Below are 25168 nucleotides of genomic sequence, written 5' to 3' on the forward strand. Positions count from 1 at the left end.
AGCTAGCATTCTCAAAAACAATGAATATGCTCAAAAACCTTTTGAAAACATAAGTCTCTCACTTACTCCAATATGGATGAACTATTCCAATGACATTTTATAGACCATTTATAGGGATGTAAAAAAAAAAGTTAAAAAAAACAAAAAAAAAACTATAGTGCCAACGTATTTCCTGATTTTTTAAAATTTCTATAGCTTTCGAGAATTCAAAAAGATCCACATATTGATTAATGATGCTATAACAGCTTTTTTTACATGACGTTATAATTGAATTGCCTTTTGTTACAGTTTTGAAATAACCAGGAAATGTTCATGGGCCAGTGACATGACCACATTAAAATGGTCTATATCACTTCAATTCTACACAGACTGCAATATTTTAAACAAGATATAGGGGAGTGGTAGAGAAATGGTTAGACAGACTTATCATTACTATTAGACTATACCTGTTATGAGCTGTCAAATACAACTTTACTGAGCTCATCTGGCAGAGTTGTGATATAAACAAAATGCTATTGGCTATATAGAAAAAAGGGAGAGCTTGCTTGATATGCACATGGTCTTCCAAGTTTCAGTTGAAATAATGTCAACACAACACATTAAATAGCACTGCGTGTTTGAAGGTACATCAGAAGATCTTTAAAGTGTAGAAAGAATTACACAAAATGTGCAAAAATGTTGCACAAATGTTATAAACACTAAGATTATAAACGTTTTTGTGACCTGTCAGTGGAATAGGGTTAAACCGACATTAGATGAAGACCGAACTCAATCATTTTCTATAAATAGTGTTTTAATTATGTATGATCCAGGCATGTATTTTGCCATGTTGAAATTGCGTAATTCAGTCAGTGTTGCCAAGTTTGATTTTCCTGTGAAATTGGCCACATTTTAAGCTGTTGAGTGGGTTGAATTTTCCGCTGGATTAAAAGGTTTGCCATATTGCAAAAATTGTGAGCATTGAAATATTTCACATTTAACCAGAAATACAACTGTACTGGATTATGAGTTTTGTAAAGCTTAGAGTATTTATTATTACTGTAGAAATTGTGCAGAACAAATCAATGTGACTAAAATATTTTTTCAAGGTTTAGAAGAGGCAAGTGACATTTGCTTTAAAAAATATTTTTGATTGGTCTTTGGGTTGATTTTTTTTTTCACAGACATGTCATGCACACTGGATGCTGTCTCTGTAGATATTGGTCTCTGATATGTAGTCTCTTTAGTACTGCATTGTTGTTAAGTGATGCTAAAAGTGAAAATAAGGAAATGGAGCACACTGACCATCATGCGTTACCATTGAGCACAATAGAAGAATCTGTGTCTGCACAGCCCAAGAAGCAGATTATGTCTAGAGCCAAAAAATAAATAAATGAATAACAAAACAAATTACAGTAAACATCTGTACATTATATTAAATGTAAATTATTATTTGTGAAAAAAATGAAAAAATCATATAAATCTTATTGTTGTGAGCAATTTTATAATTGCTCAATAAATGACAATTTTTCTTATTTTACATTTTGAAGAAATGTTATAATACCTTTATTTAAAATAATGTATAAATAAAATAAAGCTTTGGTCACACTTTATTTTAGAGTTGTTTTTTTAATCAGCATACTTTATGCTTATTCTAGATTACAATGATAACTAGATACACAGAACAGTTTTAGGTAGTTCATCTATTAGAGCTGCATAATTTTGGAAAAATCTGATAATGCGATATTTTATTTTTCTGCAATAAATATTGCAATGTAAATAGTTTCACAAGATGGTTGAATAGCACTATTTGGCATTTTTCTTGGGAGTCTAACAGTAAACAGGTACAGAAATTGAATGATCACAATGCAAAACATGCTTTTCTCACCTGGTATCATTTATAGTTCAAATATCCTAACAAAATTTTTAGATCAGTTAAAAATATTGTTTTAAATTAAGAGTTTTTACTTAAAACGAGCAAAATTATCTGCAAGTGGAGTAAGTTAAACAATCTTGCATTCGCTTTAAAATGTAAATATTTGGACTAAAAATAAAGACAACAACTCTAAGTAAACCATTCTTTTGTTGTTGCATGTAAAATGTAAAAGATACAGTGATTAAATACAATTCTGTAGCTCCTGGTGAACTATAATTCATCCTGGACATTGCATATCTTTTTTTCAATGTGACTATTGCAGATACACACTGTGATATTGATGCTGAAACGATATATTGTGCAGCCCTGCCATCAATTCAGTGAAAAACAAACATCAGATGTTGGCCACTGGTTATCTACACAATATTAAAGGAGTCTGTACACATACTTTACCATGTACTCTTTTGATTTGCATGCAAGACCACAAAAAGAATGTGATGTACAAGTGTAGACGTTATAGAGCACATATCATGCTGTGATACTGCCACCAGGGATCACACTTCGACTGACTGCAGGGAATAAGGAGGACCATGAATCTGGAGGAGAGTGTTTAGGTAAGAGCGTGCAGACCAGTAGGTGGTCCTATGTGCTTCCCTCCGAGCATAAAGTTGGTGACCAAGAGGGCTGTAACATGGCTCTTCATAGATTGATAGAGGACTAGTTGTGCTGCTGCATTCTGGATCACCTGTAAGGGCTCGCTATAGCTAGAAGGTTGGCTTGTAAAGCATTGCAATATAAATCATGAATCTGGATAGCTTAATCTCGGAAGCAAATTCAATTCAATTCAATTTACCTTTATTTGTGTAGCGCTTTTTTAATGTAGATTGTGTCAAATCAGCTTCAAATTGAAACAGTGTAGTTTAGTTTATAATGTTTAAGTTCAATTCAGTTTAGCTAAGTTCAGTGTGGTATAATAATCACAACTGAGTGTCCAAACACTGATGGGCAATCCATTGATGCGCAGCTCTACAGATCTCGAACGATGCAACCCAGTGGCGACAGCAACGAGGAAAAAAACTTTACCAACTGGTGAAAGTGAAGAACTAAAAAGTCTCGAGAGAAACCGGGCTCAGTTGGGCACGACCATTTCTCCACTGGCCAAACGTCTTGTGCAGAGCTGCAGTCAAGGCGCTGGAGGCTGGAAGCTGGAACTCAGCAAAGACTCGTCTGTCCCTGGAGCGTCACAGGAATCAGTCTTATGCGCTCCACTACTCCATGACCACCACAGTAGCTGCTCAGGATACGGCCTGGGTCAGGATATGGAAACCTTGGGGTCATCTCGTCGCTGGTCTTGGATCGAATCAGTGTAGGGAATCATAGTCTGAGGGCCTCAGGATGAGTATCCCCAGGTGGAAATGGAGAATAAAATCACCTTTCAAAAACGTGGTTCAAGGACATTTTAGCGACAAATATTCTACTTGCACTACATTTTAAAGCACATACACTTTTACGTGTACTTTTAGAGTATTTTTCTATAAATGTACTGTAAAATCGGATAACAGTTCGGGGTTAGCACCTACTGTAGTTTGTTACACAGCAATTACTAGAATAAGTACACTTTGTGCTAGTAGAACATGACTGTAAAATTAAGTGTTACAGTGTGCTTCACTTTTTCCACATTTTTTATGTTACAGTCTTATTCCAAAATAGGTTAAATTTATTTATTTCCTCAAATTTTTACACACAAAACCCCATAATGGCAATGTGAAAAAGATGTATCGAAATAGTTGCAAATTTATTAAAAATTTTAAAACCTGAAAAATCAGATGTGCATAAGTATTCACAGCCTTTGCAGTGCTCTAAATTGAGCTTAGATACATTTTGTTTCTACTGATCATTCTTGAGATGTTTCAGCAGCTTAATTTGAGTTTACCTGTGGTCAATTAATTCAGTTGATTGGACATGATCAGGCTAATACCATCCCTACAGTGAAGCATGGTGGTGGCAGCTCGGTGGATTCCCAAAGACTGGTGTGCCAAGCTTGTGGCATCATATTCAAAAAGACTTGAGGCTGTAATTGCTGCCAAAGGTGCATCAACAAAGTATTGAGCAAAGGCTGTTAATATTTATGTACATGATTCTTTTCACATTGTCATTATGGGGTATTGTGTGCAGAATTTTGAGGAAATAAAAGATTTTAATCCATTTTGGAATAAGACTGTAACATAATAACATGTGGAAAAAGTAAAGCACTATGAATACTTTCAGGATGCACTGTACCAATATTTTAAACAAACAAATCTACATAAAATTACAGTGAAACTGATGTAAATGTTTAAATAGAGACATAGCTATGGAAAAAATGGATGGATTTATGAGGTTACAAAAATAACAAAATAGTTACTTAAATGTATGACATTTCTTTGAAATTTCAAAAATAACAATTGATGGTAACACTATATAATAACTACACACTATAAATCATTTATTAAGCATAAGCAAATAGTGAATTTATTATCTGTTAAGGTGGGCAAATCTGAGATTGTTTTTAATAAAAACAAATATACATATAATAAATAATACTGCTAATAATAATATTATACAAATGCAAATTGTTATGAATAAATTGACCAGGACGTTCTGTTAATTGTCATTCCATACAAAAATCGCAGAATTTATGATCTGATTTCTTTAAAAAATAAATAAATAAATAATAAAAAAGTGATTTTTACTGCCTGGCTGGGATAAAAGTGAATATCAGAGCAAACAAGAAGCACTGCATAACATTATATTTTTCTAAAAACATTCTAATTATATTTCTTTAAAATATGGGAATTAATTTTACCCTTAAAATTTTATTTTCAATGAAGTTTTTACACTAGCCTGCTGCTAATGACGGTTCCTGCGTTTAAACAGTCTTTTGTCCCTTTTTACGCTTTAACATCCAAATGGATGCTTAAGTTTATTTAACTGATTGTATTTGATTGTATAACATTACAACACCGTAGCTGTAAAAGGAACCTTATGAAATTGAAAATAGTCACATAAAGCTTTCACCGGAAGTTCATCATTGGCTTAAAAACACTAGCTGTGCATTTAGCCCATTGATTTTAGTGATTGAAAATCAGGGATATTGCACTAAATATTGATTATCTTAACTTTTCTAAAGTTAGAACATTGTTATTGTTTACAAAAGTATATAAAAATGTTGGAAAACCTTCAATCTTTTTTGTTATTTGATGAAATAAAAAGGCATTTTTCTTTTTCATTCAGAAGAAATGTCCTCGCATAGTCCAAAAACATAACTTTAAATCGTAAATCCAAATGTCAAACAAACTCTACATTAAATATGAGGTAATTTACAGAAAGAATAAACTTGTGTAATGATGCTATGACTGCTATTAGGTAGAAGCAACCATCAAAGTAAAAAGGCATCTAACACACAGTCTTCCATATTGTACAGTCTACTTGGTTCATGATGATGTTAATATATTTGTTTGATTTTGAGGACAGCTTTGGTGCTACGTTGGATCCCTCAGTGACGTTCAATATAACATCAGGCTGAGAACAGCGATTCCAGTGTGAATTTACTGGTTTGGTTAATGTAGAGTCACAGCGAAGCAATCCTGCCCTCATGTGGCCATCAATAAAAGAAAAAAGGAAAAAAGCACACACAGAAAACAACAAAATTATCCACCACAAGAGAAGAAAACTCTGTACATACGTGCAGTATTTACAAAAAAAAAGGCTGGTAAGAGAGGGCAAGGTAGAAAACAAAATCTTGCAATAACAATGCAATATTTTTCCTCTGAAGTTGAAAAGCCTCTAGCTCTGGCAGCCAAAGTTGTTTTCTAGAGGGTTTTGCATCTCTTTTCCCACAAGAACTGGATCTGAACGCTCGAATCGTTTGTGTCTGATTTGCAAATGTACAAAGAAGCAGAGCCACATAATGATTTATTTTTAAAGAGAAGCAGGAAACATTGATTGAACGCTGGTGGCAAGGAAACCAATACCACAGTGGCCGGCCTACTCAACGCTGAAATAGATTGTTAGAGTCTTTGACATTCTTTCTTGTCATTTTAGCGAGTGGCTCTGAGTGGATGGTGATTCACCGAGCGCCAAGGCAAAACACATCAAGAATGCAATGGAAGGATATTATCAGCCTTGTTGCCATATCATTGCCTGAAGAAATGTGCTATTACTATGCCAATGTCAACAGAGGCCCAGCACACTACAGGTGGCATTACCATGGCACAACTCAAGAAATTGGAAGTGCACCCACTCTGCCAAGAATACGAAAGTGTAACTGGAACAAAACAGGCTCACGAAACCGTACACAGCACCGCCTGTGGCACTCCATTTTGTGTGGCGGCCGATAAGAAGGTGCATTTTTCCACGAGATGAGCTGTGTTGAGAATATCCAGGGAGAGACAGTGACTAACAGCCCTGCTTAGCTTCCCACTCTATTGACTGTGAGTGAAGGTGGCCGACGTTGACCTACCGCCACTCCCGATTCTTATTAATCTCCAACAAGGAGCAGGAAAAATCTTGTGTGCACCAGAAAATGAGAAACTGCTACACCACTGAACGGAAATGCTTTAGCAGTTCCAATCTATCATTTGGAACAGCATTGACTCACATATGCACATTGCTCATACAGTAGCTCGAGATAAGCCGAGCCACGGCAATCTAAGAGAAACTAAGAGAGAGACTACTCCTCCGAAATATTTCAGTTAATAGAGATGCATTGCGAGTTTTAAGTACACTACTACTCCTTTTTGGAAATTAAACTCTCATTCCACCATTCACAAGCCAATGAAGGTGTTAGCGCTGCTGACTCTAGGTCATAAAAGCTATTAGAGTCTGTGTTCAGAGTACACGAAAATTGGATTTCATAGTGTTCAGTAAACAATCACTCCAAGGTGATCCCTTTTCAAGCGGTGGTAATTCTGCCGGTTTTATTCCCTTCGGCACAAGCACACACCTACTAGCCCATAGTTTGTTATGCCATCCCTAAAACTGTAGAGGAAATACTGCCTTCAGGGACTGGGATGAAGCATGCAGCTCATCTCTTAAGCACATTTAACGGCTCGTTACCCCACTGCTCGTTTCAGGCAACAAGACACTCCTTGGTCAGGTGCCATTCTCTAATGTGCTGGAAATGAGCCATGAGCCTCTACAGTCCTTAGACAGTGAGTATGGTGTGCTCAAGGGGCCATTTTGGTTCCGAAAGGCTTGCAATAGTGCCTTAAACAGGAAAAAAGCCAAGGCTGAAACCGTTGCTTTTTCAATTAACAATTCCCTGTCTGGTGCTGCTAAAACATGTAAATATAATACAGAGGGAATTCTTTCTAAACTAAACTGCTTCGGTTTAAGCTACGGGTCTTAAAAACCTCCAAATGTGTGAAAAGAAATAGTTTGAAAAGACTTCTGTCTAACAAGGTTATTTGCTACGAAGATGAAGCGAACAAAAAACTCAAACAGCATTCTAGGAAAGAAAAAAGTTTCAAGGTTCACGTCAAGTGTAGAGAGGGTAGAGAAAGAGGAAAACTAGTTTTGATGAAGTAAAATGTTTTTAAGGTACTTTAAGACATATTTAATAGAAACCATTTATAATAACAAATCAATGTAGAATATTTAAATGAAGTCCATCAAAATAGCTTATCAATAAAATGTAAGTCAAATATAACAATTAGTTTGTCATTTGTCTTTATACACTGTTAAAGAATCATGCAGAATCAAGGGGTTGTTGGTCATCACTTGAGGTCATCATAAGATAGACTCGTTTGGAAAGTTCTGGACCGACTCTGCGGGTTGTAGATGTCACACCCTCTCCACGACGAATGAGTAAGTCTGACAGCAGGCCAACTTTTTCCTGTTCAGATCTGCACCGTGTGTATGCCTGCAAGTAACAAACAAAAAGCCTGAGATTTCACACTAAGGCCCAATCACAATTCTATTTTTTGCCCCTTGCTCTTCCTCTTGGCCCTAGAAACAGAATGAAGGGGACTTCAAAATGTACCCCTAAGAAATGAGACACCATTACAGCCCCTGCACACAACATCATACAACACCGTGATCTCTTGCTTCATATAAGATTGATGATCATGACTACTGTATTTATTCCAGTTGTGCTATTTTTTTGTATTTATCTTCAGGAAATCACTGAAGGCATGTATTATGTTAACATAACGATATAATGTAACAATAAGATCGTAACTGTTCTGTGCATTTACGACCTGGGGATTGTTGTGGGACTGCTATACAGGAGTTATTATTGGGGATTACAGATAGCGAAATTTAGTGTTTTTTAAAAGCATGACAGTAAAACACTGTGAAATTATTATTAGGGGTTAAGTGAATGGGGCTAAAGGGTAGAATTGGGATTGGGTCTAAATGTCATTCACTAGATATGTCTATATGCAAATATGCAAATTAGACAAAACTGGTAAATCACATAAACATTAGCAACTAAATCACTGTTTCCATTTAATGAGTCCAAGAGAACATATTAATCACTTCCTAAAAAATAGTGCCAAATATCAAAAAGAAAATTTGCTATGGTAGAAGAAGTCATTGTGGACCTTTTTGTTTTGTATAATGAATTTAAATATTTCACCTCAGAAGAGAAAGGTGAATTGCTTTTGTAGTGTAGGTGCTCAAAACAGGTAATAAAAAAGGTAATAAAACCGAAACAATTTGACTACTAACTTTAAGATATTTTACAATGTGGTTGGTCTGTTGATTTGTCCATTAATGCCGCCCAATTGTGCAAATATTTGTTATCACATGACCTGTTCACATTACATGACTTTTTTAATGCTCATGCTACAATTCATATGGTAAATGCGTTTCCACTGTAGTTTATGTGCATTTCTTTTTCGAATAAAAAGTTTATTCTACCCAGTTTCTACTCATTTTCCAAATTTATGTGCATCTTGGTGTTTCTTTTGAGCATTTTTAAGCAATATTCCAAAATGTGCATTCAAATTAGTTGGACGGAAACATAGCAAAAAAAGGAAAAAGAAAATAAGGTTGACTTCATGAATAAAACCAAATTTAACCTGAGCAAGAAGCCGAGGAGAGGGGTAGGCACTGAGTATAGCACTGGCCATATCAAGGCTGACGCGGTTCAACTGCTGTATTTGTCTCTTCCAAACTTGCAGAAGGCCATTCCCTGTGCGGTCTACCTTCTGACCTCCAGCCCACTCACTCTCCAAACAAAACGTAAATCCCGTCTTCTCTCGCTCCCGCCTGGAAGGAATAAACACTCATGAAGTAAGAAAGAAATAGACCACAGTAGCTAAAGATGCAGCTGGACGGTAAGCGATAAATATGGAAACTGTGGCTTCCCACTCACTTGAACGGCGCCTCAGCTACTGCTTTGGTTGACATGGTAATATAATCAGTGAAGTCTTTCCAGGTAGAGAGGAAGCGAACTTGCACCCCGGTTTGCAACTGCAGGTCTACCAAAGCCTGATAGACAGGTGAGGGAAGAAAGGCTGAGTTGAAGCAGAGGACCTCAAAAACAGCCATGAATTTATATCGACTGCCAATGAAGTGGTTCAGCTTACCTCCTCCACCTGCACTCGCGAGACCTCAGGAAGCTGATTGATATCGTCTTTCTTTCTTCTCTTTTTCTGCCCTCCCTGAAGTCCCACATTCTTCTCCTCGCCCAGCACTGCCTCACGGTATTTCTTCTGACATTTTGAATTCTGGGATCTGCAAAAGTGCATTTAAAGTAAGCAATTATAAAACTTTTCATTAGATCTTTCAAAACAAAACATAATATGCTTCATGCTAAGTTTTATTTTAATATACGTTTGCCTTTAGAGGGATAGTCCACTTAACGTAAAATGTCATAATTTACCATTATCATGGTTTTAATTCTTTATAAGTTTGTTCATTTCCTCTAATAAACACAAAATAAGATATTTAGAAAAATATTACAAAGCTATAAAAATTGACTTCCATAGTAATTGTTTTTCCTACTATGGGCTTCAATGGAAACAGGATTTCAGCTTTCTTCAAAATATTTTCCTTTGTGTTTAACAAAAGAAACTCCTAAAGGATTGTTATCACTTCAGGGTGAGTACATTTAAATTTTTGGAGGACTGCACGATTATTCAAAAACAGATTGCCATCTCGATTCGACCCTACACACAATCTTAATTCAGCTTTTCTACCACTCAACCTATTACATTTTCAAGGTCAGGAGAGAAGGCGGTTGCACAAGTCTTCACAGCAACATGGCCAAATCCGAATGGAGTTAAAAGTGTTGCATACTGTATTTATAAGATATAATTCACCAAAAAATAGCATTTCTGTCTTAATGTAATAATGTATTCGCGGCTGCAAAAATCACACGAGCCTGCCAATGATGTCTACTTTAGTGAACAGAACCTTTATAGGTTGTAAATAACAGGTAATAAAGTTGTAAATAACGTTTGGTTTGTTGCACTGAGCGATCATTTGGAAACCATGTAGAAAGTATGATTTGCATGTATGTTTTTTTCTGAAAGTGAAGGCAGCCATGACATGAGCTGCACTCGGCAGTGAAAATGAAACCGGCGTGCATATCATTTAAATGATCATATCACATTTGTTGTGCATGAAAATAAATGTTTACTGGGTACAGTGTAACTAGCCTATAATATTTAATATAATGCAAGAGGGAATCTGATCAGATGACAAATCTGATCTGACAAATGTCTCATTTTACCACTGACAAAATGGTCTAATAATATTCTCAATGACAAATGACAGGCATATATCTCAAACATAATAATTCAACTTCACAAATGTGAATACTTGCAATCTGATGTCATCACTTTACTGTGCATTAACAAACATGACACATCTAAAGTCTGTTTAAGTCCATCATTCCAAGTCTATGCAAAATTTAGCATTTTAACCAACAGTAGACCTACACATAGGCCTAGTATTATTAGTGTTTTTTACCATGTATTTGAGAAGTAACAATAATAATAGCCTACTCATATTGACCGTATTTTATAACTACAAAATCGTGAGAAAACTGTGATCTTGATTTTAAGCAAAATAAATCATAAATCTCATTTTAGCCAGAATTGTGCAGCCCTAGACAATCCTTTTAAAGTATTTTCTGTGCAATTTTCTGTACATAAAAGCAACAAAAACATGTTAATAGTGAATGACTATCAGAGTTGGGCATGTTTCTTTAAAAGAGTAATTAATTAGTTATAGTTACTTCTCACAAATAGTAACAGAGTTAGTAACAGGGTTACACATATATACAAGTAACTAATTATCAAGGAAAATAATAAATATTTGACAAAGACTATTAAATAAATATAAAACATTTATAATATACTAATCTACACTATTTTAATGTTGTTGTGAGAGACAACCATTAAATTCAACATATCATAATAAATATTGGAAAATTGGGAAAAGTAGTGCTTATATTTCAATTTTGCAAAAGCTACCTTTGAACTTGTCGGATTCGCCATCCTTCTGACTGCTAATCGTTGGTGTGCAGACTGACTGTGCATGTGCTTGTGTGTACACACCTACACTACCCTGCCTCTGACTGGCAAATGATGGAGATGTACTTTGATTCTCAGTTACACCACGTTCAAACACACCAATCATCATGACTGGTTGGTTGTGTCCTACCCCAGCCCTGAACATACACACCCACCCCAGAGAAAGAGTGGTCTTACGACTAAGAGAGACCCTGCTCGCATGAAAACTGCTTCAGTGGTCTTAATTATAATACAATACATTTTATTGTCGGCAATGACGTTCTAACGGGAGAAACAGTAATTCATTTGATTACTTGTTACTGAAAAAATTATTGCCGTTGATAATTATTCGCTTATTTGTTGTTATTCGCATCACTGATGACTATATAACCACATATTAACAAAATTATTAAATAATTTAATACAACACTTAATAAAGGGTATAGTACATGTAACGATGCCCAAAAATTTATGCAAAGGCATTTGAGTTTGCACATTTATCAAACAAATATGCACTTTAAGAACTTTATATTGTTAATTGTACTAATAAAATAGATGTTTTAATCTCAGTGTTATATAGAGCACTCATTCAATTATCCTGCTGTTTAATGTAAAACTTCAGACGACAAATAAAGCAACATACCATTTAATACCATAAGTAAAGCTTGTATTTCCTTAAAGTTAATGGATGCACATTGAAACTGACACTCTTAATAAGTCACTCACCTGAAGTACTTCTCTATGTCAATCACAACTAGACTGAGGGATCTGCCTGGATTCCTGCTCATAAGTCCCTGTATCCAGGCAGTCAGCGATATCCCAGTATCAGTCAAAACACTGCTGCTTTGCCTCTATATTAAAAACCGAAAAGCCCCACACAGAAGAGAAATCCCAAGGCTGTCAAAATTCTGAAGACATGCATTTCTCAAAGATTAAAAAATGCCATATTATAAAGAGCTTGTGGATCATTTTAACATAATTGAGATGTGATCCCATAATTATATTCATTACCCTTAATTGCTCTGACTCTTCTTGGAAAGGTCAAAACTGCTAGTTCTCTTCTTGCCCTTTCGGCCAAAAACTCTTTTTAATTTCATCTTTAGCTGCCACATCATACACAAAGGGCACATCCAGCACATCAAACAATTATCCTATTAATAGTTAATTAAGTCATTATGATGGCCCAATAGGAAATCACACCATGCTGGAGCATAATTTGCCTACCTTGCAATAGCTGTTAATCATGGTCACAAAGTCATCCACTGGAACTTGGATGATAGTATGTGACTCTGGAAAAGACTTCATCTCACCACTCTGCAAATAAAACATAAAAATGAACTGTAAAACCCGGAATAAACAAATTAAGATCAGTAATTCTCAATCTTTTGATTCTAAGAGCAATATTGGATTGAGACAATATTTCAAATCTATCCTATGAGGTCCCATATTAAAAGGTAAATCTATGAGACATACCGTTATTACAATCTACAAAATATTTAAATCACTTTCATATAAACATTAACAAAACATTTAACAATTACTTGAAATTGAAAAAGTGTTTAGGTTTGTACAGAAAAAACAGCACACGCAAAAAGACTGAAGTATAGATTCAAGAATCCATATTATTATAGATTAAAATTACATTCTAACTGGATTTTTTTTTTATTCAAGATGTGTGCATGAAATAGATGATAAACAGTCAAAACATGCCACTGTTTTCTCAGTTCTGTCATTATTTACTCACATTTAATCATTACAATCATTAATAATTACATTCATTTTATTCTAATCATCAAAGCAGTTTATTTTTCTGTTGAACACAAAATAGGATATTTTGAAAAATGTTGAAAACCGGAAACCACTGACCTCCAAACCATCGTATTTGTTTTTCCTACTATGGATGTCAATGCCCAGGATTTTTTTTTTAAGAAGTCTAATAGATGTCTAAATATGGATGCCTTGGCTAAAACAAGGTTAAATGTCAGCTGTCAGTGAAAATTTAACAGACATTTAATCAAATAAACATATTAGACACACAGTACATGTGGTCATTCATTCCTGTGTATTTGATGACTAGTCTAGTTTTGGCCTTTTTTTAGATGTCTATTAGGACTTCACTGACATTTGGCAACAATTGCTTGGTGGGTGGTTGTTCTAAAATTCTTCAAAATAATTTATTTTGTTCAACAGCATAAAAAAAAACCCCTCAAATGTTCGGAAACACTTGAGGTAAGTAAAAGTTTCAGTAAACTATCCTTTTAAAAGCCACTGTTACAATAAATGATTTCATTCTTTCAAAACAATTTCTGAGCAGAAATGTAACATTTTTAGTACCCAAAATTTCAGTACAATGCTAACTATAATGTCAGCCAGTAGGTACAATATTTTGTTTCAGCATCAATATTGCAATAGTCACATTGTAGGATCAACAAGGTTGAGTTAAGATTATATAGCTTAGAATTACATATAATATTTATTAATAAATTTTTCAGCTCAGTACCTTTATAAATCAGGGGTTGCCACAGTGGAATGAACCGCCAACTTATCCTGCATATGTCATTACGCAGCGTATGCCCTTCCAGCCACAACCCAGCATTGGGAAACGCCCATACACTTGCATTTCCACACATATACTACAGTAAATTTAGCGTATTCAATTCCCCTGTTTCGCATTCCTTTGGACTGTGGGGGAAACCGGAGCACCCGGAGGAAACCCACGCGAGAGAACATGCAAACCTCATACAGAAATGTCAACTGACCCAGCTGAGGCTTGAACCAGCGACCTTCTTGCTGTGAGGTGACATCGATACCCACTGCGCCACCATGTACAGTTGAAGTCAGAATACCCCCCCCCCCCCCTCCTTTTAATTTTTTAAAAATATTTCCCAAGTGATGTTTAACAGAGCAAGAAAATTTTCACAGTTCGTCTGAAAATATTTTTTCATCTGGAGAAAGTCTTATTTGTTTTATTTAGGCTAGAATAAAAGCAGTTTAAAATTTTTTTTTATCCATTTTAGGGTCGAAATTATTAGCCCTTTAAGCTTTATTTGTTTTCGATAGTCTACAGAACAAACCATCATTATTCAATAACTACCCAATAGTAATTACCATAACTTGCCTAGTTAATCTAATTAACCTAGTTAAGCCTTAAAACGTCACTTTAAGCTGTATAGAAGTGTCTTGAAAAATATCTAGTAAAATATTATTTTCATGTCATCATGGCAAAGATAAAATAAATCAGTTATTAGAAATGAGTTATTAAAACTATTATGTTTAGAAATGTGTTAAAAAAATCTTCTCACCATTAACTGTATATAATATATTGAATTTAATATTGCCCCAGTTCAAAGTACACACATTTTGGGGAGTTACTGTAATGTTTAACCATAATGGAGTAAAAGTTTATCACTTGCACAGGTTTTTAAGTGCTATGAGTTTAAATCTTTTAGACACGAGCAATTTTACTATTTGTAAATTGAACAAAAAAATATTTTATTGAACTATTTAAATAGTAAATTCTTTGCAGTTACTTTATATTAGACTTTTTTCAATTTCTTTACCTGAATATGATTATACTATACCCTGCAGACCATAAAACACTGTTTATTACACTTTTATCTTCGTTCTATCGCATTACATTTTTTTATTACACTTCATGCATGCTTTGTTCCCCTACAAAAATCATCCCAATAGATAGAATATTAATAAATTGTTTCCACATAGAGCTATTCAATTGATCTAGGGTAGTTGCATTTATATTGTAACATATATCGCATGAATACAAAATATTGCAATGTCTGATTTTTTGTGCAGCCCTATCAGTCAGAAAGAATTGTAATTTCATTACTCTGTACGTCCTACAGCTAATAACAAGAAATGCAATTAAAAGTTCTTTAGTGAAACTGTATTTGTAGAGAGATATCGTGCCTGAGGGCAGGGTGAGCGTCTCGCCCAGGTGACACTGCGAGGAAGAGACTGCTTCTCTATGGCACAGTTGCAGCCCATGGCATGCAGGGAAGTCAGGAGAGCGCCGCCACCTTCCAGCTGCAACAGACCTATGGGGGAGAGACAGCTAATCAATACTAATCCATTCAGCAAATGCACCTTAATACCTCATGCCAGTGCTTTTTAACAACTCGGGAAAAGTATCAAAAGCGCACAGAGCACTGAACGCAACAGTGACAGCAGAGATGAGCACTGCAGGCAAACACTGCCACCTACCAGGGTCGACCGTCACCACCGTGTGTTTGATGCACTCCTCTGGCCTTAGGGCTTTCACAGCATCAGCCAGAGCTTTCTTCTCCATCCTCAATCTCTCCCTCTCTTCCTGTTGGTGCTCTCGAATTGCTCTTTTCCTCAGGGCTTCTTGTCTGGCAGCCTCCACTTCTGCTGGGGTTTTCTTGCGTTTGGCCAGGTAAGTGCCATTCTCTGCTTCAGGTTCTTTTGTGAGGTATGGTGCATCATGGTTTGAGCTGTAATGCCTTGTTATATTGCTACTGATCTTGTTGCGTTGAACTGGCTGGGCCTCAGGGTTGATATGATATGCTGGAACATCTAAGAGGCGTGAACATCCATTTGAAACTGCATTGGAAGCCCGGCTCTGTTCTGCATTGGTGGCGGATATAGACAGACCACACTGTTTCTGTTTGAGTCTCACAGCTAAGGGAATCATGGGCTCCTCCTCATCCTCGCTGGCACTGCTGACCATCAGCACATCACTTTTAGTGGCTCCAGCAGAAGTTTGGACCTCCAGAGATGAAACTGGATTTGCAACAGGAGCCATTTCTGAGTCTGAACTGTCTAAAACCACCAAGTTGGTCTGTCTGGTTTGTGACTGAGAGAAATCGAACACAGGCAGCTCTTCTGAATCACTCGACTCACTGTCACTTAAGACGAATCCAGGTCTGCTGACGCAAGTCATGCTGAGGTATCATTCAAAAATCTGTAGTCTGACAGAAAAGTTAGAGTAAAATGTTTATTATCTAGCAGCCTTAACAATACTTATTTTCTAATTTAGCTAAAATCTCTCCATTAGAATGTGTCCTGTTTTTAATTTACTTTTTAAGAATAAAAATATTAACCATAAGACACCCTCTAATTGGCATTCAGGGTACAATTTATACATATAGGGCTGTGGGATTAATTGAAATTGAATTGCAATTTGAAACATCACGATTAGTTAATCGCAAGAGGCTGCAATAAAAAAAAAAAAAAAAAAAAAATATATATATATATATATATATATATATATATATATATATATATATATATATATATATATATATATATATATATATATATATATAGTTAATATAGTTAAGTTAATCTCCTTCACCCAGAGCAAATTCTGACATTTTATCCTACCCATCAGATTATGCTACCAACACTGTATTTTAATGGCTTTGAGGTTGGGGTTGGGGTTTAGGTAGGTTAGGGCGATATTACAACTTCATATTACACTAATCCACATTAAAATGTACACTGTTAGCAAAATCTGATGGGTAGCATAATGCGTCATGTGTCAAGGTCTGACAAATCGACAGAACACTGGCTGTGTGTGAAAGCCTTACTAGCCAAATGAGTGAGCACACTTTCGTTCTGGCCAATCAGAATTGCACAACCGAACTCAGCCCACAATCAAAAATAAAAAAACAAACAACAGAAAAGCGCTGACAAGTGGGATTATGGCTTCTGCTGCTGTTGTAATATGGGAATATTTTGGTCTCAACGTCAAACACCAAACAAAAACAGGTAATTTTTAAGATATGTCGCAGAATTGTTGCCACGGTTTACAGATTATTAAACTGAAGCTTAACTACAAAATTAAATCGTAAATAAAATCACAATATCTGTCAAAAAAAAAGAAAAAATGAGAAAAAACGCACGGCCCTACTTACATAGCCTAAAAATCTTATCAGGCATGTTTAGACAAGAATCATTTGTTGACATGTTAAAAGACTCAAAGTTCGGTTGCAAAATACCAATTGATTGTAATTTTACATTTTTGTACTTTTACCATCCAAATTACTAGTTTAACTCATTTGTCAAAAAGAGCTTTTTTATTAAACAGATATGTTTATTAAAATAATATTTTATTCACATAACATCTTTAGAAATGGAAAGATAATACAATTAAATTCAAGCTAAATATTGCAAAAAAGATTTATGACAAAAACATTTCAGCAAAAATATTGATTATTGATATTTTTGAAAAATGTATTTAATATTTTCACTAACATATAAATTTGGGCTACAGATTTTTATTTTGTTTATTTTTATTATTTATTTTTGTTATTTTGTTAGTTAGGCTCCACATTTGGGTTCAGTACTGACTAAACTAATGTATATCCACAAATATAATATTGTAAATCCTAAAGAAAATATTTAAATGAGATATTTGTGTGTACTCATATATGCTGAGCACTGTAAATTCCCTTAATTTATCCTAATGGAGACAAATTGCAAGATGGAATGTGCCACACTATATGTATTGCATGATATGGTTTAATAATATATGTTTTTTAATGATAATAATAAATAAATAAATAAGTAAGTACATTTATAATTTGTTAAAATACTGCACTGCACTTTAAATGTTACAGCATTTTATTTATAGCAAAAATCTTATTCAGGTCAGTGCCAATAGCCTAGCGGTAAAGTGCACAGACATATAGACATATATATTATATATATATAATTATTTTTTAATCTTATTCAGGTAAACAAAAACAGTCTTAAATACTAATAAAAAATAATAATAGTATATTATAAATGTTTGAATACAATTTCAGCAACATTTTAAACATTCATAATATGTATAACTCATAATTGTTTTTTAATTTTTTTTTTTTTTGCATAATTACTTCAAAACAGATTACCACACACACTATTGCTAGCCGATTAGAACTGTGAATCATTTACCACAAGTCTCAGTTTCAACATAACCTGACCAAGCTAGGCAACTTATAATTGACATTGAGGTAAATTTGTTTTTGTATTCGTACATTTGTTCATTTTGGGACAGTGAGTCAGTGACAACTTGCGACAGGCTACTGTACATATTGGCTCTGAAATACCATTAGCACTATTTAACTGACTGTGAATAATATACTTTAATAGCCACTGGCTGCTAATATGATTTCACTGTTTAGAGTTTGCAAAGAATACTTTTCTGAAGTTATATTATTAAAGAGAAAGTCTAAATGTGCAAATATCAAATCAACTTTAACTTATTATAATTGACTTATTGCAGATTCGGAATCATATTAGAGAGACTGATAACACCAGTTAAGCAGTCCACTCTGTGGAATGTTTTACTGGTTTATCAAGGAAATATGATTAATTCAACAAAATTTTAAAAAGATTATTTGGTCGACACAGGATATTAAACCAGGATAAGTAAAACAGTGCGGGCTTTGCAATATTCAGCCATAAACATGAAAAGAACCGTCAGATATGACTTCAGACAAATTTACATTGGCATACACGAACAGAAAGGCAGCATAGAACAAACGTTTCCAACTTGAGAACACAAACCATATGCATTGAAGAGGTACAACTGCTCTTACAACTCCAGATCTTTTCAAATCATCTATTCAAGCTGTAAAAATGTAACATTCGCGAACTTTGTTTGTGTCTCTCTCTACTCACCCCAGCCAAATTCTGCGGTTCGCGGGCCCTGAAGGATCACGGGAACGCGCCCGTTGCGTCACGTTTACGTCATACAAGATGGCGGCGCTCATGTCCTTGCTGTTGAGATCCAAATCATGTAAGTAAAATGTCATGTTTTTTTATTTTATTTTAGGATTGTATCATGTACTGTGTACATGATTTGAATAATAACTGATGACGTAATAATAGCGGACTGCTTTTTCTTCTGGGATCAGAAATGACTGTGAGTTGACAGTGGCATGCTAAGACATCATTTGCAATTTGAGCATGTGTTGACTGCAACATCAACATTAAACAAAGTGTTAAACCTAACCGATTTGCCTCATTTTGTACATGGTCATTTAGATCTTTAAGACTTAGGTTAAATTGATGCTTAGTTCACGAGCATTTCTGTCAAACAGATATCAATGAAGAATGTCATCCAGCATGTTGCACATATTTAGATGCTATTTTTCATTGCAGGTATTCTGTTCAGTGAAACGCCCACTGTTGTACTGGCAAGGTTTGCTTCAAAAAAGTCAGGAGGGAGCAGCAAAAACCTTGGAGGAAAAAGTTCTGGTCGCAGATACGGCTACAAAAAACAAGATGGTATTTTCTGTTGACCTTGATAGGATATTAAAACCATAACATGATTTTGTGTACTATTTTACTACTGCTAGTCTTTGTATACATGTGTTTTTATAATTCATTTTCTTTTTCCTTTATTTTAATATATTTTTTGCTTCTTTTAAGGGAACTTTGTACATGCAGGCAACATCCTCGCAACACAACGCAAGGGTTTAATGCGCTGGCATCCCGGAGCTCATGTAAGATGTTTTTAATACATTACAGTATTTTGCTGTTATTTTTGCATTTTACACATGTGTCAAAGATAAGACATCCTGTTTTTATTTCCACTTCAAAATAAATTGCCGAAAGAGATTGTATACACAATAATAATTTCTGACTACTGCTTAGTGCAGTGTTTCCCAACCCTGTTTATGGAGACAAACCAACAGTACATATTTTGAATGTCTCTGACCCATTAACTTCAGGTTTTGGAGTCTCTTCTTATGTTCTAATAAGTTGATTCAAGTGTGTTTGATTAGGAAGAGTTGGAAACACTACCTTAGTGTATAAATATATAAGTGTATAAATGTACATTATACTCACTAACATGAATTAGTTTTGTGTTAGAAATATAGCTATAGCTTTGCTATATCAGGTATTTTACATTACATTTTTTTTAAATATATAAATGTATTTGCTGACCAAAACAATGCTTTGATATTATGTAACATATTGTTGCTTTGGAACCTTTTTAAAATATAATTGTGTTTGAGAAATATTTAACAAAGTATAACAGTATTTTATGAGTGACCTTTAAATGTCTAGAATTGGATTAATTGTAAAGAGGTAGGACAATGAAACTGAAACGCCTTGTTTTGGGCCACAATAATTCATCAGTAAGGTGTCGGACATACTTTTGCAGCCAATACAGCTTTAGTTTGTCTTGGGAAAGAGAAAGTCCTGCACCGTGGTCAGAGAGATTTTGAGGCATTCTGACTATTTCATGAGACTGGTGGAGGATAAAATTTCCTGACTCGCACCCCCAAAACATCTCACAGTGGCTTTACAAAGTGGGTATAAGTTCTTGGCCATGTTCATTGACTTCCATTTATACGCAAGCGAATGTGAAAAATCAGAAATGCAAGCTTGTGCAACATGTTTTGTAGTTTGCTGCATTTTAATGTTCAAGCTTGGTGATTTCTGACCTGCGAAATCACATCACATGATTGTGTGAGGCCAATCGGAGGTCAAAATGTGATCTCTCTCTCTCTGTACAGAAATGTAAAATATGGACTAATTGTTCTCTTTTTTTTTTTAATGTCTAATCAACTTGTTTAATTCTGCCACTTTTCAAAGTGCCGTACAACAGAATTGCGCAGTAAGCCGCGGTCACACTGCACTTTTCACCCAATAGACTTTCATTCATAAGCATCCCAATGTAGCAGACCGGAAATGCAAGTCCATGCAACATGTTTCGCAGTTTGGTACATTGCAAAGTTCAAGCTTGGTGAACTCTGACCTGTGAAATCACATCATGTGACTGCGTGAGACCAAACTAAGATCAAGCGTGATCTCACTGTACAGAAATTTAAAATAGGACCAATCCCACGTTTTTTTCATTGTCTAATCACTTTGTTTTACCCCACCCCTTTTTGTAGCGCAGTACAACAGAACTTTACATGCTTAAACTTTAGTGTGACCGCAGCTTAATGCATGTAAAGTCACAATTGACTGTTTTCCCCATAGACTTTCATTCATATGCAAGCGAATGCGTCAGACAGGAAACGCAGAGTCATCCATTAAGTTTCGCAGTTCGATGCGGTGCAAAGTTCAAGCTTGCTGAACTTTGACCTGCGAAATCACATTTATTGACTGCGTGAAGCTGCGTTCACACCAGACGCGGAACGCGCGTCAATCGCGAGTGATTTACTTGTTAAGTCAATGCAAACGCGCGAATAGACATCCTGCGGCGCAATACACGCGAATGGCGCGGCGCAAATTGAGCGTTGTGTGCGTTTGACGCCTTTTTGAATCTCTCGAGTTCGAAAATCTGAACTTCAGCGTACATTCGCGCCGCGTTAACCAATCAGAAGCTTGCTCTTGTGGGGGCGTGATTGTGACGTAGAACAGTTCATCAAACTCGGCTTGGCTCAGTCAGAAGCACCGCTGAAAGCCTCCGTCATCCAGGTTAAGTTTCTGGGGGAGTTTATGAGCTCACAGAGCTGGATGCACCTCTGAAAGGATGTAGTGGACTCAGACACGACCCTAAACATTTCGACGCTGTTTTTCAGTCTTCATAAAGCACATAAACACTGTTATTTTCTTCATAAAATCTATGTTAGCCATTTAGCTATGAAGCTAGAGTCTTCGGGCAGACAGAAGCCCTGCCCAACACGCGAATCCGCGTCTGTTATGAAGTGAATTTGACACGCGAATGAAGCGAGTAAACTCAAATGTTCACGCGGCTATTTCCGCGCGAATAGCGCGATTTATCTGCGTGTTCCACGTCTGTTGTCAACACAGCATGAGACCAATCAAGGATCAAAACATGACCTCTGGACAGACATTTAAAACATAAAGCAATCGCTCACATTTTTTCATCTCTAATCATCTTGTTTAATCCCGCCCCCTTTTGCAGTGCTGACTCACACACAAACTCTGGTGTGAAAGCTGCGGTCACACTGGGCTTTTTCTCCCATAGACTTCCATTCATACACACACGCGAATGCATCAGACCGGAAACGCGGGGTCATGCGTCAAGTTTCGCAGGTTGCTGCGGTGCAAAGTTTAAGCTTGGAAATCGAATCACTTGACTGCGTTAAACCAGTCGAGGATCAAAACATGACCCCTCTGGACAGAAATTTAAAATATGGAGCAATCGCTCACTTTTTTAAATGTCTAATAAGCTTGTTTAATCCCGTACGACAGAATCTCGCACTCACAAAGTCTAGTGTGACTGCAGCTTTACTTTGCTATAATTAATCCTTCACACTCTGCTCTTACTGGTGAAATGTGCTATCAATGATGAATGGAAACCAGGCTGGTCAAATTTAGCCATCCAACACTGAAACGTCAGCCACAGAACCACAGACACCTCCAACACTAAAATGGCCAGTTTCAGTTTTATTGTCCAACCCCTGTATATCATTATGTTGCTTGTTTTTACATTTCTCAGAATACGAAAATTTATTTCCATAAAACTACTAAAAAGGAATCTTTTTAGAAATTATAATTTTATTTTGCGTCATCACAGGTCGGTATCGGAACCAATAAAACGCTGTATGCCCTCGAGGATGGTATCGTCAGATATACTAAGGAGGTTTATGTTCCTCTACCACGAAGTGCTGAAGCCAGAGAAAACATCCCACAACTTCCTAAGGGAGCTGTTCTGTACAAGACCTTCGTCAACGTCGTTCCTACAAAACAGGAAAATAAATTTACATTAGTGGACATGGTATAAAAAAGACTTCTCTCAACCTCCCCTTGGTCAACTGGCAACCCACCAGGAACATTTTGAATGTCTCCTTTCAAATGTGTTCAGAAATTGATCTGGAATATATACATGATGATTTATTTGTACAGCTACTGTAGTATTCTAATAAACATGTTTACTCAGTAACCTGTGGCTTTATAATCTTCAATTTCTTTCACACTATACAATAAAAATATTAAACTTAAATTAATTCATACTAAGAACTAGAGATATTTGTTCACTTTAGTTACATAAGCATTTATGGTTACACGAAAGTTTTTTTTTACTCATTTTATGTTCATGATCTTCTCAGTGAAGAAATATATTAGGAAATTAAATAAACACTTTATTTAAAAAAAAAAGCAATTAAATTTGCATAGTATGCCTGATAATATTTTTACCGCTGGAGAAAGTCTTATTTGTTTTATTTCAGCTAGAATAAAAGCAGTTTTTAACTTTTTAAAATCCATTTTAAGGTAAAATTATTAGCCCCTTTAAGCAATTTTTTTTCGATTGTCTACAGAACAAATCATCGTTATACAATAACTTTCCTAATTACCCTTTTAACCTGTATAGAAGTGTCCTGAAAAATATCTAGTAAAATATTACTTATTGTCATCATGGCAAAGATAAAATAAATAAGTTATTCGAAATGAGTTCTCAAACTATTATGTCTCGAAATGTGTTGAAAAAAATCTTCTCTCCATTAAACAGAAATTGGGGAAAAATAAATAGGGGGCTAATAATTCAGAAGGGCTAATAATTCTGACTTCAACTGTACATGTTAATAGTAAAGATTTTTTTTACAAGATCAGTATAATGTTTTGGAAAATTAAATGGGATCTGTTTAGTATTTCAGACTGGGCCGTTTCAATCTTTCAGTAGATCAATATAAAGTTACAAGCACTTCCAGCCTTTAAGGTCTGCTTTTCACAGAGTATTAAACAGAGCAAACATTGTTCTTTGGGTGAGGTGTTTTAATCTGCTTTATTGACTCGATCCAACCATGTTTCCTAAAATTCAGCACAGTTTTTGCTATTAGGGATTTAGATTGTCTCTTTCCTCTATAAAACAGAAGGACTGTCTTTGTAGCATTTCCCTTTGGGCTTAGGGTGTTGTTCATGTGTATTAGCTGGATTAGAAGAGGTGAAGCCTGAGAGTATCATCAGGTTGAATGAAACAGAGGAGAAATAAAAAAGGATTTTATTGGGTTGGAAATGGTGCCAAAAGAGTTGATGATGTTGCACTCTCTCACCTTTAGTATGAGACAATTAAACATGTAATGTGCTGACACTTTCCAAGGACAACCACTCAAGCAGGTGTCACTTCATAAGCTTCACGTTCAGCATCTATTTGTGATGCAGATGAACAAAATGTTCAAGGAACATTCATTGTTTGGCAAGTCTTTTCTGTACATTGAAGAATAAAGAGGCGATGATGAGATTCAATGCTAATGAAAAAGGATGGGGAATTGATTCAGAAAGTAATCAGACATTCTGAGCAGTGCTCAGTGTAATAATCTATCTGGCAGATAATTGTTATTCAGCCCTGAACAACAGCCTGCCACAAATATTTCAGCAGGAGCAAGATTTAGTATAAACAGCATGTTCATGAATAATTCTAAAATCCAATTTACAAATAAACACATTTAACATCACTAAAACTTCATCTAATGACGCTGATGTAGAATTTGTATTTCTTCAAGACAAATACCATTTTGACTTGCATTAGAGAGGTAAGAATCTTTTAATCTTTTATTTACACATCAATATTCTTTATTTGTTTTTGTTTTTTGCATTACCATGCTAACGCACTCTTTAATTGGGATTCATCACTTCAGAACCTTTTAGATTTTTCTTTCTTTTTTTCAAAGCACTTCTCCCACCACCTTAAAACACGCAATAACTCATTTGGTGTATTTCACTAAGCATGCAAATGCACCAAGAGTATTTTAGAGAAGAAAAGCCAAACATTTGCCATGATGATATTACACAGCACTTAAGAAAATAATCCTCAGCTAGTTAACATATAGTCATTCATTAATTATCTTTTCCGCTTAGTCCCTTAATTAGTCTGGGGTCACCACAGCAGAATGAACCACTAACTTATCCTGTG

At 35.4% G+C, this 25168-nt stretch overlaps 2 protein-coding genes across 3 annotated transcripts; one reads left to right on the plus strand and one right to left on the minus strand.

Annotated features, from left to right (window-relative positions):
• Positions 1–7427: 7427 nt before the first annotated feature.
• eme1 (essential meiotic structure-specific endonuclease 1) lies at positions 7428–19049 on the minus strand. 2 transcript variants are annotated; one of them, XM_087276176.1, is made up of 9 exons: positions 19012–19049; positions 15583–16310; positions 15289–15416; positions 12586–12675; positions 12088–12212; positions 9430–9577; positions 9216–9331; positions 8920–9109; positions 7428–7757 (listed from the first exon to the last, which is right to left on the minus strand). In XM_087276176.1, exons 2-9 carry the CDS (start codon positions 16280–16282, stop codon positions 7584–7586), a joined length of 1671 nt encoding a protein of 556 aa, XP_087132302.1. In that variant the 5' UTR covers positions 16283–16310; positions 19012–19049; the 3' UTR covers positions 7428–7583. The 2 variants fall into 2 exon arrangements, with proteins under 2 accessions (XP_087132302.1, XP_087132303.1); XM_087276177.1 differs by having other exon boundaries at positions 18898–19049.
• A 37-nt stretch (positions 19050–19086) lies between these two features.
• On the plus strand, positions 19087–23200 carry mrpl27 (mitochondrial ribosomal protein L27). The gene is made up of 4 exons (NM_001020680.2): positions 19087–19129; positions 19495–19620; positions 19765–19838; positions 22835–23200. Exons 1-4 carry the CDS (start codon positions 19090–19092, stop codon positions 23039–23041), a joined length of 447 nt encoding a protein of 148 aa, NP_001018516.1. The 5' UTR covers positions 19087–19089; the 3' UTR covers positions 23042–23200.
• Positions 23201–25168: the final 1968 nt, after the last annotated feature.

This window comes from Danio rerio, chromosome 12 (genome assembly GCF_052040795.2).
Source record: "Danio rerio strain M-AB ecotype USA chromosome 12, GRCz13ab, whole genome shotgun sequence".
NCBI lineage: Eukaryota > Metazoa > Chordata > Actinopteri > Cypriniformes > Danionidae > Danio > Danio rerio.